Source organism: Hyperoodon ampullatus, assembly GCF_949752795.1.
Source record: "Hyperoodon ampullatus genome assembly, chromosome: 17".
Lineage (NCBI taxonomy): Eukaryota > Metazoa > Chordata > Mammalia > Artiodactyla > Ziphiidae > Hyperoodon > Hyperoodon ampullatus.
The window spans coordinates 1765612-1782392 of NC_136930.1; the positions used below are offsets into that span (position 1 = coordinate 1765612).

Consider the following 16781-nt stretch of genomic DNA (forward strand, 5'->3'; position numbering starts at 1 on the left):
TGAATGGATGGATGTTGGAAGATAGGAAGAAGTATTTGGAATTTACTCTGTGTAGCAGTGTGCTGAATCTTTTATTCTGATTAACTATTATTTCCTTTCATTCATTTTTTAAAATCTTGGTTTTATTTATACATTCCTTCAACATAAATAAAATGCTGTAGAAATATTTATTTTAAAACATGTTAGAAAAATGTCTTCTGGGAAAAGTTAACACAGTTACCAAGGCATCAGAAACAAACCTAAAGGCCATATGGACGTAAAAGTGTTTGTGAACTCTTTCAACTCACAGGAAGTTATAAAACTAGAAGATGTTCCATGTACCCTTCGTCCAGTTTCCCCCAGTGGGTAAACCTTATGTAACTATAGTATAATATAAAAAGCAGGAATTTTAACATTGATGCAATATGTGTATATTTCACGTCAGTTATAGCATGTGTGAATTTGTGCGCCCATAACCACGATCAAATACACAATATACCCTTTATACAAACCCCTCACTCCCACCATTCCTAGTTCCTAGAAGCCACTAATCTGTTTTTCATTTCTATAATTTTGTCATTTTGAGAATATTGTACAGATTAAACGTACACTATGTGAAATTCTGAGATTGACTTTTTTCATTGAGTATAATGCCCTATGTATGCATATTGATCATTTGTTCCTTTTTATTGCTGACTAGTATTCCATGATATGGAATATGGACCTCATTTTGTTTAACCATTTATCTGTTGAGGGACATTTGACTGCAGTGTTTAGTTATTGCTGCTATGAATAATAGCGTACACACTTCTATGTAGACGTGACATTTCATTTCTCTGCGATAAATGCCCAGGGAGGCAGTTGCTCAGTCATATGGAAAATGTTCATTTAGTTTTAAGGAAAACGCCAAATTGCTTTTCAAAGTAGTGGTGACATTTTACATTCCCACCAGCAATGTATGAGAAACCCAGTCTCTCTACGTCCTCACCAGCATTTGAAATGATCACTACTTTTTATTTTAGCAGTTCTCATCATAGTCTTTTGTTTTTGTTTTTGTTTTTTTTGCGGTACGCGGGCCTCTCATTGTTGTGGCCTCTCCCGTTGCGGAGCACAGGCTCCGGACGCGCAGGCTCAGCGGCCATGGGTCACGGACCCAGCCGCTCCGCGTCATGTGGGATCTTCCTGGACCGGGGCATGAACCCGCGTCCCCTGCATCGGCAGGCGGACTCAACCACTGCGCCACCAGGGAAGCCCCCTCATCATAGTCTTAATTTGCATTTCCCTAATGGCTAGTAATGATGAATAACATTTTACATGACTATTTTCTCTCTATATATGTTCCCTTTGATGAAATGTCTTTTTCCGTTTTTTGCCTATTTTCGAATTGTATTTTGTGATTTGTTTTACTTAGAGTTTTATGAGTTATTATGTATTTTGTATATGAGGATTTGTTAGATGTTTTGTTTGCAAATATTTTTTTCCATTTTGTAATTTATCTTTCATCTTTTTAACAGGGTATCTTGCAGAGAAATTAAAAAATTTTTACAAACCCAATTTATCAGTTCTTTCTCTTAAAAATTATAATTTTGGTGTCATGTCAAAAATTCTTCAGCACGTCACAGGTGCCAAAGGTTTTCGCCTATGCTATTTTCAAAATGTCTTATAAGCTTGCCATTTACAGTTAAATATATGACACATCTGAGTTAATTTTTTTCTGTAAGTTGTGGGGTTTAGCTGACCTTCTCTGTTTTGCCTGTGGTTATCCAGTTACAACAGCATCATTTGTTGTAAAGACCATTCTCCTTCTATTGAATTATTTTAGCAGCTTCATTGAAAATTACTTGGTCCTACCTCTGTGGTGCTGTTTCTTGCATCTCTCTCTTTGCCAGTATTATACATTCTTGGATACAGTAGCTATATAATAATCCTTGAAATGGATGATTCTGTCCACTTTACTGTTATTTTTCAGAATGTGTTAGCTGTTGTAGTTGCTTTGTATTTCCACAGACATTTTACAATTACCTTCCCTATATCTATGAATAATGTCACTGCCCCTTCAGTAGGGATGGCATAACCTATATATCAATTTCAGGAGAATTGACATCTTTACTATGTTGATTTCTTAAAGCAATGAAAACATAATATTTTTCTACTTTTTGATCTTTTGATTTATTTCTTCAGTATTGTGTAGTTTTCATCATATAAATCCTATGCATGTTTTGTTAGATTGGCATTTAGGTAAATCATTTCCTCTTTTTTTGAGGGAATATAAATGATATTTAAACATTTTTATCTTTCAAATATTAATGCTACTATGTAGCAATATAATTAATGATATATATTTACATTTCATCCTGAATCCTGGATATATATACGCACACACACACACACACGTATATATATATGCACTTAGTTCTAGGTCTTTTGTTTCTATTTTTGATATTTAAAATTCTTTGCATTTTTTTACACAGATTATTAAGACATGTGCAAATCAGGATAGATATGTTCCTTTTTTCAGATCCATATCACATTACAATCTTTTTCTTGCCTATTTTGTTGCCTACAAATTTAAATGCCATATTGAATACCAGTGGTGAGAGCAGACATTCTTCATTTGTTCCTTATTTTAGGGGAAAGTCATTTAGCTTTTCACCATTAAGTATGATGTTAAATTTAGTGGTCTAATAGAAATTTTTTTCTCAGGTTGAGTTAGGTCCCCTCTATCTCCATTTTTCTGAAAGTTTTTACTATGAATGGGTATCAATTAATACAACAATGTCAATTTTCTTGCTTTGCTTGATAATGTAGTGGTTTATGTCATTGATTTTCAAATACTGACCCTGTCTTCATTTCAGGAATAAACCCTACTTAATGATGTGGAATTTTTATATATACTGTTGAATTTTATTTGTCAAAATTTTAAGTATTTTTGCTTTTACATCTATTGAGAAATTTGGTCTGTAGGTTCTTTTGTTGTTGTTTTTTGCTTATTTTATTTTGCTTTGTTTGGTACTGTATTTGCCTGGTTTTGATATTGGGACAAACTGTCTTTATAAAATGAATTGAAAATGTTCCTCCTCTTTTACTTTCTGGGAGATATTGTGTACTATTTTTGTTGATTCTTTCTTTTTTTTTTTTAAACATCTTTATTAGAGTATAATTGCTTTACAATGGTGTGTTAGTTTCTGCTTTATAACAAAGTGAATCAGTTATACATATACATATGTTCCCATATCTCTTTCCCTCCTGTGTCTCTCTCCCTCCCACCCTCCCTATCCCACCCCTCTAGGTGGTCACAAACAACTGAGCTGATCTCCCTGTGCTATGCAGCTGCTTCCTACTAGCTATCTGTTTTACATTTGGTAGCGTATATATGTCCATGTCACTCTCTCACTTTGTCACAGTTTACCCTTCCCCCTCCCCATATCCTCAAGTCCATTCTCTACTAGGTCTGTGTCTTTATTCCCATCTTACCCCTAGGTTCTTCATGATCTTTTTTTTTTCTTAGATTCCATATATATGTGTTAGCATACAGTATTTCTTTTTCTCTTTCTGACTTACTTCACTGTGTATGACAGACTCTAGGTCCATCCACCTCACTACAAATAACTCAATTTCATTTCTTTTTATGGCTGAGTAATATTCCATTGTATATATGTGCCACATCTTCTTTATCCATTCATCTGTTGATGGACACTTAGGTTGCTTTCATGTCCTGGCTATTGTAAATAGAGCTGCAATGAACATTTGGTACATGACTCTTTTTGAATTATGGTTTTCTCAGGGTATATGCCCAGTAGTGGGATTGCTGGGTCGTACGGTAGTTCTATTTTTAGTTTCTTAAGGAACCTCCATACTGTTCTCCATAGTGGCTGTATCAATTTACATTCCCACCAACAGTGCAAGATTGTTCCCTTTTCTCCACACCCTCTCCAGCATTTACTGTTTGTAGATTTTTTGATGATGGCCATTCTGACTGGTGTGAGATGATATCTCATTGTAGTTTTGATTTGCATTTCTCTAATGATTAATGATGTTGAGCATTCTTTCATGTGTTTGTTGGCAATCTGTATATCTTCTTTGGAGAAATGTCTAACTCAAAATAGATTAAAGACCTAAATGTAAGGCCAGACACTATCAAACTCTTAGAGGAAAACATAGGCAGAACACTCTATGACATAATCACAGCAAGATCCTTTGTGATCCACCTCTTAGAGAAATGGAAATAAAAACAAAAATAAACAAATGGGACCTAATGAAACTGAAAAGCTTTTGCACAGCAAAGGAAACCATAAACAAGACCAAAAGACAACCCTCAGAATGGGAGAAAATATTTGCAAATGAAGCAACTGACAAAGGATTAATCTCCAAAATTTACAAGCAGCTCATGCAGCTCAATATCAAAAAAACAAACACCCCATCAAAAAATGGGCAGAAGACCTAAATAGACACTTCTCCAAAGAAGATATACAGCTTGTTCATTCTTTCTTAAAGGTTTAGTAGAGCTCTCTAGTGGAACCATCTGGGCCAGGAGATTTCATTTTGGGGATTTTTAAAAATTATGAATTTAACTTACTTAGTAAATAGCTATTCAAATTATCTATTCTTATCAGATGATTTGTGGTAATTTTTACTTTCCAAGGTCTTCATTAATTTTATCTAAGTTGTCAAATTTGTGTGTGTAGACTTTTCCATAGTATTTCCTTATGGTCACTTTGAAGTCTGCAGATTCTGTAATGACACCACTGAGTCATTCCTGATACTAGTAACTGATGCCTTCTCTCTGTTTTTCTGTCAGGCTTGCTACAGACTATTCAAAGAACCAGGATTACTTTCTCATTTATTTTCTCTATTGAGTTCTGTGATCAATTTAATGAATTCTGCTCTTATCTTTCTTATTTACTTCCTTTTGGTTGCTTTGGATTTATATTGCTCTTCTTTTTCTGATTTCACATGGTGGGATTTTAAAATTGTTAACTTGAAACTTCCTTGTTTCTAACATAAACATTTAATTCTATAATTTCCTTCTTAGAACTGCATTCACTGCATTCCACAAATTTTGATATATTATATTTCTGTTTTCATTCAATTCAATGTGTTTTTGATTTACCTCAAGGTTTCCTCTTTGACAGGTGGATTTTCTTTTTAGAAGTGTGATATCTATGTTCTAAGTATCTGGGGATTTTTGTTATATTTATAGAATTGATTACTAGTCTGATACAGTTAGTCAGACAACATACTCCATATGATTTCACTTTTTTTTCTTTTTCTTACAGTCCAAGATATGACCTTATCTCAAATACTATACTTGTATAAGACAAAATAGACTTTAAAACAAAAATTTTCCAAAAATAGAGAAGGGCTTATATAATAAAAAAAGGGTCAATTCAACAAAAAGTTATAACGATTGTAAATATATATGCATCCAACATCAGAGCACCTAATATATAAAAATATTGACAGATCTCAAGGGAAAAATTGACAGAAACACAACAATAGTAAGAGACTTCAATATCCCACTTTCAGGAAATCTAAGAGTTGTATTTTTTGAAAAGAAAAACAAAATTTAAAAACTCTTAGGTAAAGAAAAAAGAGATATGCTCAAATAAATAAATTCAGAAATGAAAGAGGAGACATTACAATGGATAACACAGAAATAAAAAAGGATACACTAACAAATTGGATAACCGGGATGACACTGATAAATTCCTAGAGGCATGAAAACTAAATACTGAATTAAGAAGAAATAGAGCGCTTCCCTGGTTGCACAGTGGTTGAGAGTCCACCTGCCGATGCAGGGGACACGGGTTTATGCCCGGTCCGGGAAGATCCCACATGCCGCAGAGTGGCTGGGCCCATGAGCCATGGCCACTGAGCCTGCACATCCGGAGCCTGTGCTCTGCAACAGGAGAGGCCACAAAAGTGAGAGGCCTGCATACCAGAAAAAAAAAAAAAAGAAGAAGAAATAGAAAGTCTGAACAGAATAATAACAAACAAGGATTACAAATAGTAAACAAAACTTTCCAAAAAGAAAAGCCCAGTACCAAAATGCTGCATAGGTCAACTCTAAAAAACATTCAAATAAGAGTTAATACCAAACTTTCTTAAACCCTTCTAAAATATATAAAACACTCCTAAAATGAAGTTATGAAGCCAGCATCACCCTGATTCCAAGTCCAGACAAGGACAACATTAGAACAGAAAACTACAGACCAGTATCCCGGATGAACACTGATACAAAAAGCCTTGGTGAAATACTAGCAAGTCAAATTTGAAAGCATATTAAAAGAATTATGTAACATGTCCAACTGAAATTTATGCCCGGGATATAAGTATGGTTCAACATACAAAAATCAATCAATGTGATACCCCACATTAACAGAATAAAAGATAAAAAATATATATTTCAATAAATGCAGAAAAGCATTTGATAAAATTCAACATCCTTTCATGATAAGAAGTCTCAACAAAATAGGTACAGAAGAAACATCCATCAACACAATAAGGCTATATTTGAAAAACCCACAACTAACATCATAATCAATAGGGAAAAACTAAAACTCTTTCTTCTAAGATCTGGAACAAGGCAAGGATGCCCATTCATGTCACTACTATTCAATATAGTACTGAAAGTGCTAGCCAGAGCAATTAGGCAAGAAAAGGAAATAAAAGGCATCTAAATTGGAAAGAAAGAAGTAAAATTATTTCTGTTTGCAGATGACATTATCATATATATATATATATATATATTTAAAAAACCTAAAGACACCATAAAATTGTTATAACTAATAAACAAATTTTACAAAGTCATAGGATACAAAATTGACATATAAAAGTCAGTGTAATTGCTATGCACTAACAAGGAACTATCTGAAAGGGAAATTAGGAAAATGATCTCATGCACAATAGCAACAAAAAAGAATAAATTACTTAGGAATTAACTTTAAAAGGTAAAAGACTTGTACAATGAAGTTTATAAAACATTGATGAAGGAAATTTTAAAAGACACAAATAAATGGAAAGACAGCCCATGTTCATGAAATGGAAGAATTAATATTGCTAAAATATCCACATTACCCAAGGTGACCTATAGGTTCAGTGAAATACCTATCAATCATAATGATAATTTTTCCAGAAATAGAAAATATCCTAAATTCATATGGAATTACAAAAGACCCCAAATAGCTAAAGCCATCTTGAGCAGGAAGAACAAAGCTGGAGGCATCACACTTCTTAACTTAAAATTGTATTACAAAGCTATAGTAATCAAAACAGTATTGTACAGGTATAAATATAGACATATAGACCAATGGAACAGAATAGAGATTCCAGAAATAAATCCACACATTTATGGTCAACTGATCATTGACAAAGGTTCTAAGAACACACAATGAGAGGATAGTCTCTGTAAAAAATGATGCTGGAAAAACTGGACAGCTACATGCAAAAGAAGGAAATTGGACCACTATCTCACACCGCACATAAAAATCAACTTAAAATGGATTAAAGACTTAAATATAATACCTGATACCGTAAAACTCCTAGGAGAAAACATAGGGGAAAAACTTCTTGACATTGGTCTTGCCAATAATATTTTGGATATGACTCCAAAAGAATAGGCAACAAAAGCCAAAGTGGGCAAGTGGTACTATATTAAATTAAAAAGCTTTGCACAGCAAAGAAAATAATTTTAAAAAAATTAGAAGGCACTCTACAGAATGGGAAAAATTACTATTTGCAAGCCATGTATCCAATAATGAGTTAATTTCCAAAATATATAAGGAACTCATACATCTCAATACCAAAATTACAAATAACTCAGTTAAAAATGAGCAAAGGGTCTAAGAGACACTTCTCAAAAAAAGAAACTTAAATAAGTAACAAATATACGAGAAGTTGCTCAATGTTTCTAGTTCTCAGGGAAATGCAAATCAAAACCACAACGAGATATCACCTTACACCAATTAGGGCAACTATTATCAAAAAGACAAAGGATAACAATGTTGGCAAGGATGTGAAGAAGGGAACCCTTGTGTACTGCTGGCGGGGATGTAAATTGGTACAGCTCTTATGGAAAACAGTATGAATATTCCTCAAAATAATTAAATAGGATTGCCACATTATCCAGCAATTCTACTTCTGGGTATATTTCCAAATAAAATGAAATCTGTATCTTGAAAATATATCTGCACCCCCATGTTCATTACATCACTATTCACAATAGTCAAGACATGGCAAAAACCCTAAATGTCCTTTAATAGATGAATGGATAAAGAAAATAGATCATATAGATGGATAGATACATAGATACATAGGGATAGAGGTATATGCATACACATAAAATGGAATATTATTCAACCTTACAGAAAGAGGACATCTTGTTATTTGTGACATGGGTGGAGCTGGAGTATATTATGCTAAGCAAAATAAGCAAGACACAGAAAGAGAAATACAGCATGATCTCACTTAGGTGTAGCATCTGAAATAGTCACGTTCAGAAGCAGAGAGTAGAATGGTGGTTGCCAGGGGCTCGGGGGGAGGGGGAGGGAAATAGAGTGATGTTCGTCCAAGGGAACAAAGCTTCAGTTAGATAAGATTAATAGAGAGCTAACGTATAATGTGATGATTGTACGTAACAATATTGAATACTTGAAACTTGCAGCGAGGATAGATAGTAAATAAACCACCCCCAACACACACTATAGTAGTCTTAGAGGTGATGGTATGTAAATTAGCCTGACTGTGGTACACTTTTTACAATGTATACATATATCAGAACATCAAGTCATGCACCTTAAATACATACAGTGTTATATGTCTAAAATATCATAATAAAGCTTTACAAAAGAAAACTTGAGCCAATGTTTTAAATATGGACACTGTTGCAGTGTTTCTTTTCTTTTAAAAATGATTTTTAAAGTGATAAAATGATTTAGCAAATGGACTCAGGTCTTGCTATATGTGATAAGTAGACAACTTTAAATAAAACACGCTCTACTAGTACATTAATACATTCCCGGTTACAAGGCAAATACATTACAACCAGAGTTTACTTAACAAGAGATATTGTTTGTTTGGGGAATATGAGTGTTTGAGTTGCCATATGTACTACAAGATTAAAAGTTCTAAGTAGTGTTTAAATTTTTGGTTGTGAAAAGTCTCAGAAATACTGAAAAAAGACAGGAGTTGGGGGAACATACTTTGTTTTTGTTGTTGCTTTTGTTGTTTTATGGCTATAGAAGGACAATGTTATAATACAAAAGCCTGTTATATTTTTTTCTCTGAAAGTAGAAATTCATAAATTCTCACTTCGTTGCTCAGAAAGCTTAATAACTTTCCCATCTGTTTTCCAAAGCCTCATTAAACTTCCCAGAACTTTCCTAGTAGAACAGGGAATGGTTCCCAATTGAAATCATGAGTAATATTGTAGTTATTTGACAATTTATTAAAAAGCTCATTTTACTGTATTGGGTATTTTTTAAAAAGTGCTTAATTTATGTTGTTAGTATAGGTACTAATACATCAAGGATTACTACTATATACTCATAGTTGCCCATAACTAAATTTTCCAGGTAAAAAATACATTTTTTGTTTGCTAGTTTTAACATTTATTATCTTTAGGTATATCGATTTTTAAGTTGTAATTTGATAATATGGCTAGACAATCCCCTGACTTCAAAACAGGCTGCCTTCTAAAAGCATTGTTGTCGCTTTATTCATTGAAATTCATGACCATTCCCCCCATGAAAACACTGTTATAATATTTCCTAAACTAGTGTGTATAGCATATTAATCTTAAATTACTGGATTTGAGGTCTGGCAGCCAAGGCAGTACTTTTTGTACAATAAGAGAAAGAAAAAGAAAATTGCTTTTTTATTTAGTGGAACTGTGCAGAGTTTGGAAACATTTCTGAATAGACTTCTTCCCCAAAACCCTTCCCTGCCCCCAATTTCCATGGCCTCAGAGACTTCAAGCTGCCATAAGAGACCTTCTCACACAATATAAGGTTTAGTAAGCCTTAAATCAGAAATTGAGGATTGAGTTCCAGTAATGCTACTTTCCAGCTATTCTCTATAAATCTTCATTTTCTCATTATAAATTGTGGATAAGTGTCTGCCTAAAAGGGTTACCCTTGGGACAGTATGTTCCCTGGTTTGAAGGTAAAGACTGAATATATAACACAGTGAATGGAACATTTTGTATGCTCAGTAAGCATCTGTCAAAGATTCCACTGAAGAATTAATGATGTGCTGAAATTTGCCTTTTGGAAGAAAATAACCAGTCATCTAAGCAAATTCCTATTTGGCATTTGAGGTCTCACAAATTAGGATGTTTAATATTCACAAAACTGGACAGATATTGAGGATGAAGGATCTCCCTCTGCATAAAAGATGAAGGATCAGCTTCCTACCTATCCTGAATTTCACAATTTCTGACTCTTTTTGGCATCTGGAACCAAAGGTTTTCCAAAACGCCAAGACCTTTCTGCTTTCACTGAAAACTTTCCAGAGCCCCAGATGTTTAGATTATGGGGAAGAAAAATGAGGACACGGCAGGCTCCTGCTTGGTAATGCAGGTCCTTCATCAATCCTGTTTGGTGGTGCCTCATAGTATAGAAGAAACGGGAGCAGCTGGAAATAAATCAGGGAAATTAGTAATTGTGTGTGTATATCTGTGTGTGTGTCTGTGTGAGTTATATACCACTTATTTCATCTAAAATTTTATTTCAAATGATTGGATTAGGAAAAGTAATATGTCATAAAGGAGAACTCTGTACAGGATATTCCTCTACCTTTAAAAGAGCTCCTAAACTCCTGGGAATCATGAGGGTTCTGAATCATGTTTATTTCTCACTGAGAAGGTTTTTTCTCCTTGTACATAATTTATTTTTCAAGCCTCTTATATTCTCCATAGGGATATCGACTTTTATTTACCCATGTGTGTTAAGAATCCAAATTATTCTCTAACTTGGTAAACTAGAAAACTTAAACTGGAATTTTTTAGGTAAAACAAATATATTAACCACCTCCAAAACAAGTAGCTGTTAAAGGGAACATGTCCATGGTATGATGCATTTTTCTTCCTTTTTGCCAAAAGTCACCATTTTTCTATCGAAGAAATGTAATTGTATTTTTATTTAATATAAGTAAAAACATTTTGAAAATCAGAATTTTAAGAATAAAGATACACTTGAAAGCATTTTCCAAGGAGGTAAAGTAACTCAAAATAATCAGGTCTGGTGTTATTGTCTCATAATAAAAAAAAAAAAGGAAAATTACAAAAGTCATGAAAGCATTTGAAAATGGAAAAAAATAAACTGAATTTTGACCCAAAAAATTAACTATTTGATTATGAAAACAGTAATTATTGGATCTATCTGGAAGCTCCCTGGGAAAGCCCCTGTTTGCAGTGCTTGTCATTACTTGACGTGACTCAGAACTTGTTCATTGGGAAAACCCACCCCAAGGTATGTACTGAAAACAGTTAGCAGCAATTTCTGTAAGACTACAGTGAACTGCACTGGTGATTCCAGCTGTAACAGGTGTGAGGTGCTGTCTTGCTGTGGGCTTGACTTTCATCTCTCTGATGATGAGTGATGCTGATCATCTTTCCATGTACGTGCTGGCCATCTACATGTCTTCTCTGAAAAAACTGTCTATTCATGGGGCTTCCCTGGTGGCGCAGTGGTTGGGAGTCCGCCTGCCGATGCAGGGGACGCGGGTTCGTGTCCCGGTCTGGGAAGATCCCACATGCCGCGGAGCAGCTGGGCCCGTGAGCCATGGCCGCTGAGCCTGTGCGTCCGGAGCCTGTGCTCCACAACGGGAGAGGCCACAACAGTGAGAGGCCCACGTACCGCAAAAAAAAAAAAAAAAAAAAAAAAAAAAAAAAAATGTCTATTCATATCTTCTACTCATTCCTTAATCAGATTGTTTTTTTGCTGTTGAGTTATATGAATTCTTTATATGTTTTGGATAGTAATCCCTTATCAGATATATAATTTGAAAATCCTCCTTTCAGATGCTCAACCAAAGATCTTGGAATCATCCTTGACTCAATTTTACTTTCAATCCTACACATTTTTTAACTGAAAACTTTACAGCTTCCCTTCTTTCAATCTTATTCCCAAAGAGTTTATTATCAACAGTGTGGCCAGAATTATCATTTTAATACTCAATACCAATTCTTGTCACTCTGTGCTGAAAAATTTCAAGTGGTTTTCCATGGCAATCAGAGTAGAGCTCATAAAGGGCTTGTATGCACTACAGTTTCTGGCCTGAGTTATATTTTTGACCTTATTTCCTACGAATTACTCCATGATTCACTCCATCCCAGTGCTGATAGTCCCTGGCTTTCCTCAAGCTCTCCTAGAATGTCTCTATCTCAGGGCCTTTGAAATTGACTTCTGACGGGAATGTTTCTCTCACAAACATCCAGATGGTTTACTCCTTTGTCCCGTTAGGTTTCACCTCCAGGAAAATATGGATTTCCCTGTCCTGCATGCCCTCCCACACTCTGCTCTCTTCCATGCTTTACTTTCTTGAGTATACTTATTATTATATTCAGAAATATTATATTTAACTTGTTTATGCCCTTATATGTTGTCTCCTGCCACAAGAATGTAACTCCCATTAGACCATTTTTTTCTGTCTGTTCTGCTCACTATTTTATCTTTTCACCAGGAAAAAAGACTAGATACATAGTAAGTGCTCAATAAATATTCATTGAATGAATGAATGATTAAGTTTTGAGGAGAATTATGTTGAGTGAGATTCCGGGGGTTCAGAAGAGCTCTATTACAAAGAGATGGTAAATAACTTGGTGGACGTCACCTGTGGATGCTCAGTAGCTAGGTACATTCTGTAGGTCAGAATTTACATTAGAAATGAGGGAAAGAGTGTTACTAGTGTACACAGAAATGCAAATCGAAGCCTTAGGAGTGGATGTGATGACCAAAGGTGACTACCGAGCCCGAGGGAAGATGAGTTGACTCTGGAATCAAGGACCAAACTTGAACACATCTCTGCCTCTTGTTTTATCTTCTAATTACCTATTATTTCCTGCCTACCAACATCCAAAAAAAGGCGTAAAAATTTTAAAGTGCCAGTCTGCATCAAATAATTGACATATACTTGACAAGGTATGAATCACTGAAAATATTAATCATCCCCAAAATATCTATATATTTAGATTATTTGTTTTTTGACAACCAAGATATAATCTCCAATTTAATAAAGTATGGCAAAATTATTTTTGAGAAAAATTGTTATATTTTTGCCTAGTTGTAACATTCAACAGTATTCTCCCCTTCACCAAGAGTAAATTGTATCTTTTTAATTGTTTTGTTTTTTAATAATATACAAGCATATCTCATGCTTTCCAAAACTTTCCCATCCTTTTTACAGCTAGTGGATTTTTAGGGGTTGACACCGAACGTATTCAAAATCTGCACGTGAAATAAGCTGGCTGCACAAAGAACGAAGGGGTGAATTTTTGGTTGAATTAAGGCCAGAGGAAACCTGCTAGGTGACCAGTAACACATCGCGGTGACATGAAGCAGATTGCTAAAAATACTGCTCCTGAAATCATAATGACTGAGTAAAATCATTTTGAGGTGGAATCATTTTAGGAATTTACAAGTTAAACCAGATCTTTGCTGTTTTAACATTTTCCATAGGAAACTGACTAAGATATTCTGAAGTTTTGGGGGGAATCACTTTGACAGCATAGCTATTTCATCTACTTTGTACCAAACTATGAATCTATATTGTGGCCTACTGACCTTCTATTACATATCTGAGAAAGTACTCCTGAAGTGAACTATTTTATTTAAATAGTTCCTTGGTACATGACAGACATTACAATATGTCCTAAGTGAATGAATACTTTATATTATTTTCCATTGCCACATACCATGAATTGAAAACACCATCAGCAATGTGTCTATTAATTGCAATTCTGCATCCTTTATTACTAATATGTATTGATATAGCATCAGTTTCATCAGCAATTCCATATGGTTTATTACGCTCTAGTTATCCTCTTTGTGAAAAGTTTATCAAATCGACCTCATCAAGCACATATTTTTATTTTTCTTTTCTCAATCCTTTTGGAATTAAATCATTTTTATGGGACTACTGATGGTTTTTCATAACAATACTTGTGACATCAGCTTTCAAAACCTATCCCGAGCACCAACTCATGATTTTACAGCTAATCTGATATCATTTGTGGTTTGAAGTAACTTCTTTCTATTTTCATTTCAATATATATCATTTGGTGCTACTGGTTGGTGCTACATTTCCTTAAGTACCCAAATGGGAAATATATTTCCAAAAATCCAAACAGTTAGTGAGCCCTGGCTAACTTTTTTTAACAACCAAGTATGATCATCAGAATTAATTAAATTTAAAATGAATACATTCATTATATTTTGGAAGTGAACCATCTGGTTTCTAGGGCCTTAAACATTTATATCCCCTTGCTCTCAGTATTTCATATTCATTGTCCTATGACAAACAGCAACTTATTCTAGATAGTAGTGAAGAATACTTTTTAATTACTCCAATCCAAATTTTTCATTTGAATTGTGTGTAAAGAGATAAAAATACTTTTAAAACTGCTGATTCTCTTTACTTACACTATGTCAAAAGTAGAATTTTATTCTGGCCAAATATATTTCTATGCAGCATTTATCAATATTGAAAAGACTCTCATGAGTGATAAGAATGCTTAGTTCTTCTGACTCTCAGGCCACCATATTTTGCAGTAAATTGGCAATGTATTTGAAAGTAATATATTGGACAAAACTACCTACAATTTCCATAAGTTAGATATCATTGATTCTAGTTAAGTTTATTGCACTTGAAAGAAAAGCTCTATCTATTATCTAGTGGTGTAGTTATTTTCCATTTATTTTCAGGAAACTGGTTTTTATTTTATGTGACCCATCTCTCTTTCCCTTTCAGGAGCTGGAATTTTCGAATCTATTTGCTGTTCTTCACTGCATTCACTCATTCTTTGCTGCCAAGGTGGCTTGTTTGGACCCTCTCTTTTTAGGCAATCAGGCTACTGCTTCTGCTGCTCCCAGCTCCAGCATGATGAGCAAAGCCAAGTACATGACTTGACAGCCTGAGCTTGGCATCCCTCTTACTTTGACTTATAAAAACAATCATAGTCATCACTCTAGACACTGGAGAAGCAATCACATCATCAAGTCAACAGTGAAGCCAAGTTGAAATTTCAGCAGAAAAGAAGAAGGTCATACGGATCTCAGAAGCATTTCTGTTTTGAAGGCCTCTGGGAATCATCCTGAATGAACAGGATAGCTTGCTCTCTATCGGTGGGTCGGTGCCAGTATGTTGCTTTCATCAGAAGAGAAGATGAAAGAATGAATGACTCGAGTATGTAAATAGTATAAAAAATTGTAAGCTACATATAAATAAAAATACCCATTAAATGGTCATTTCGACAATTTAGATTATTTGGTATGACAAATACATGATGGGCCTGGTCAGGAACGAATGCCCCATCATTGCATCAGGAGCAACAGAAAGGAGACGGTTGCACAGAGATCAGCAGGCAAAAACCCTCTTCAAAGAAGAAAGCACTTTAACTCACTGGTGTAGGTTTCTCTTTGTACCCTCATCCCATGATTTGACACTTGCACTCCAATTTTGTTTATCTTATTGTAGAATATTGCTGAGAATTGCAAAAGGATCATTACATTTTACCTATGGTAGACACAATGTGAAACAGACTATTTCTTCCTTGGGTCACTGACACGAGTGTTTTATTTGCAGCCAGTGCCATTCAAAGATTCCAAAATGTTTCACTTTAATGATGAATGAAGGAAACATCCATGAACCTCTTGTTCTTTCCTTCATTTAAGGAGATTTATATTTTACCTGGGATTTATTATTAAATTAAAATTTCATGAATTTTCAGTGACCCCCAGAAACTTGTAGAGAAAATAATATCAACCCATGTGGTGTAAGAAACAATTCTTTGTAATCTTGACCCTACCTGTTAATGCTGAACCTCAGTGTCCCTAGGAAGCATTCTCAAAGCTATGACTTATATTGGGTGAATGACATCTTTCCATTTTAGTTAGAGTTTATGAGAGAATAAGGTGAGATATGAAAATAAAATTTAAAATTTCTGACTTATCATGTCATGAAAAGTGATTATGCAATGCCAAACTGTTTGAGTTATTTTAGATGTCTTGTCTTAGGACTGTAAGTGTGAAGAGATTGGAAATTTGAAGGCCCTGAAGTTGTGTGCACACAACTTGGATCCCAGGTGTTACATAACTATTTGTATAACATTTTCTTCCCTTCAAAGCAGCTGTACTGAAATCTGCTTTTAAACAACCACCTCCCCATTAAGAAAAAAATTGCTTTCTTTAATACACATGTTCCCAACTAAATCAAACATTGGATCCTTCCTTGTGAAAATGACCAAGTATCTAATAAGGTGGATTGATTCTTTTTTTTAATAAGAAGGAAAAAAGTCACTCAAGAAGGAAACAACATTATTTGTAAAAAGGACACACGAAAATTATAATTAAAAAATATACATCAAACTATTTCCATAATCATTATAAATTATTAATTCACTTTGCATCTGATTAATTCTTAAGTGCATTAATATGAAAAGGAAAAGTGAAGGTTCACAGTTGTACCTGGGCAAGTGTTAAGTTCTATCTAGGATGATTTTTAAAAAGAACTGAGGCAGGACTTGCCTGGTGCAATGGTTAAGAATCCGCCTGCCAACGTAGGGGACACAGGTTCGAGCCCTGGTC

The 16781-nt window shown here is 34.5% G+C and overlaps 1 protein-coding gene across 2 annotated transcripts in view; it reads left to right on the forward strand.

Annotated features, from left to right (window-relative positions):
* The window catches only part of SNTG1 (syntrophin gamma 1), a gene marked incomplete at both ends in the record, with an annotated part of 181200 nt that extends 166095 nt beyond the window's left edge, over positions 1 to 15105 (forward strand). For both annotated transcript variants that reach the window (XM_079722530.1, XM_079722531.1), the window contains one exon: positions 14947 to 15105. In XM_079722530.1, coding sequence (XP_079578656.1) covers positions 14947 to 15105 — 159 coding nt within the window. The remainder of the gene's footprint in view (positions 1 to 14946) is intronic.
* Between the last annotated feature and the right edge of the window lie 1676 nt (positions 15106 to 16781).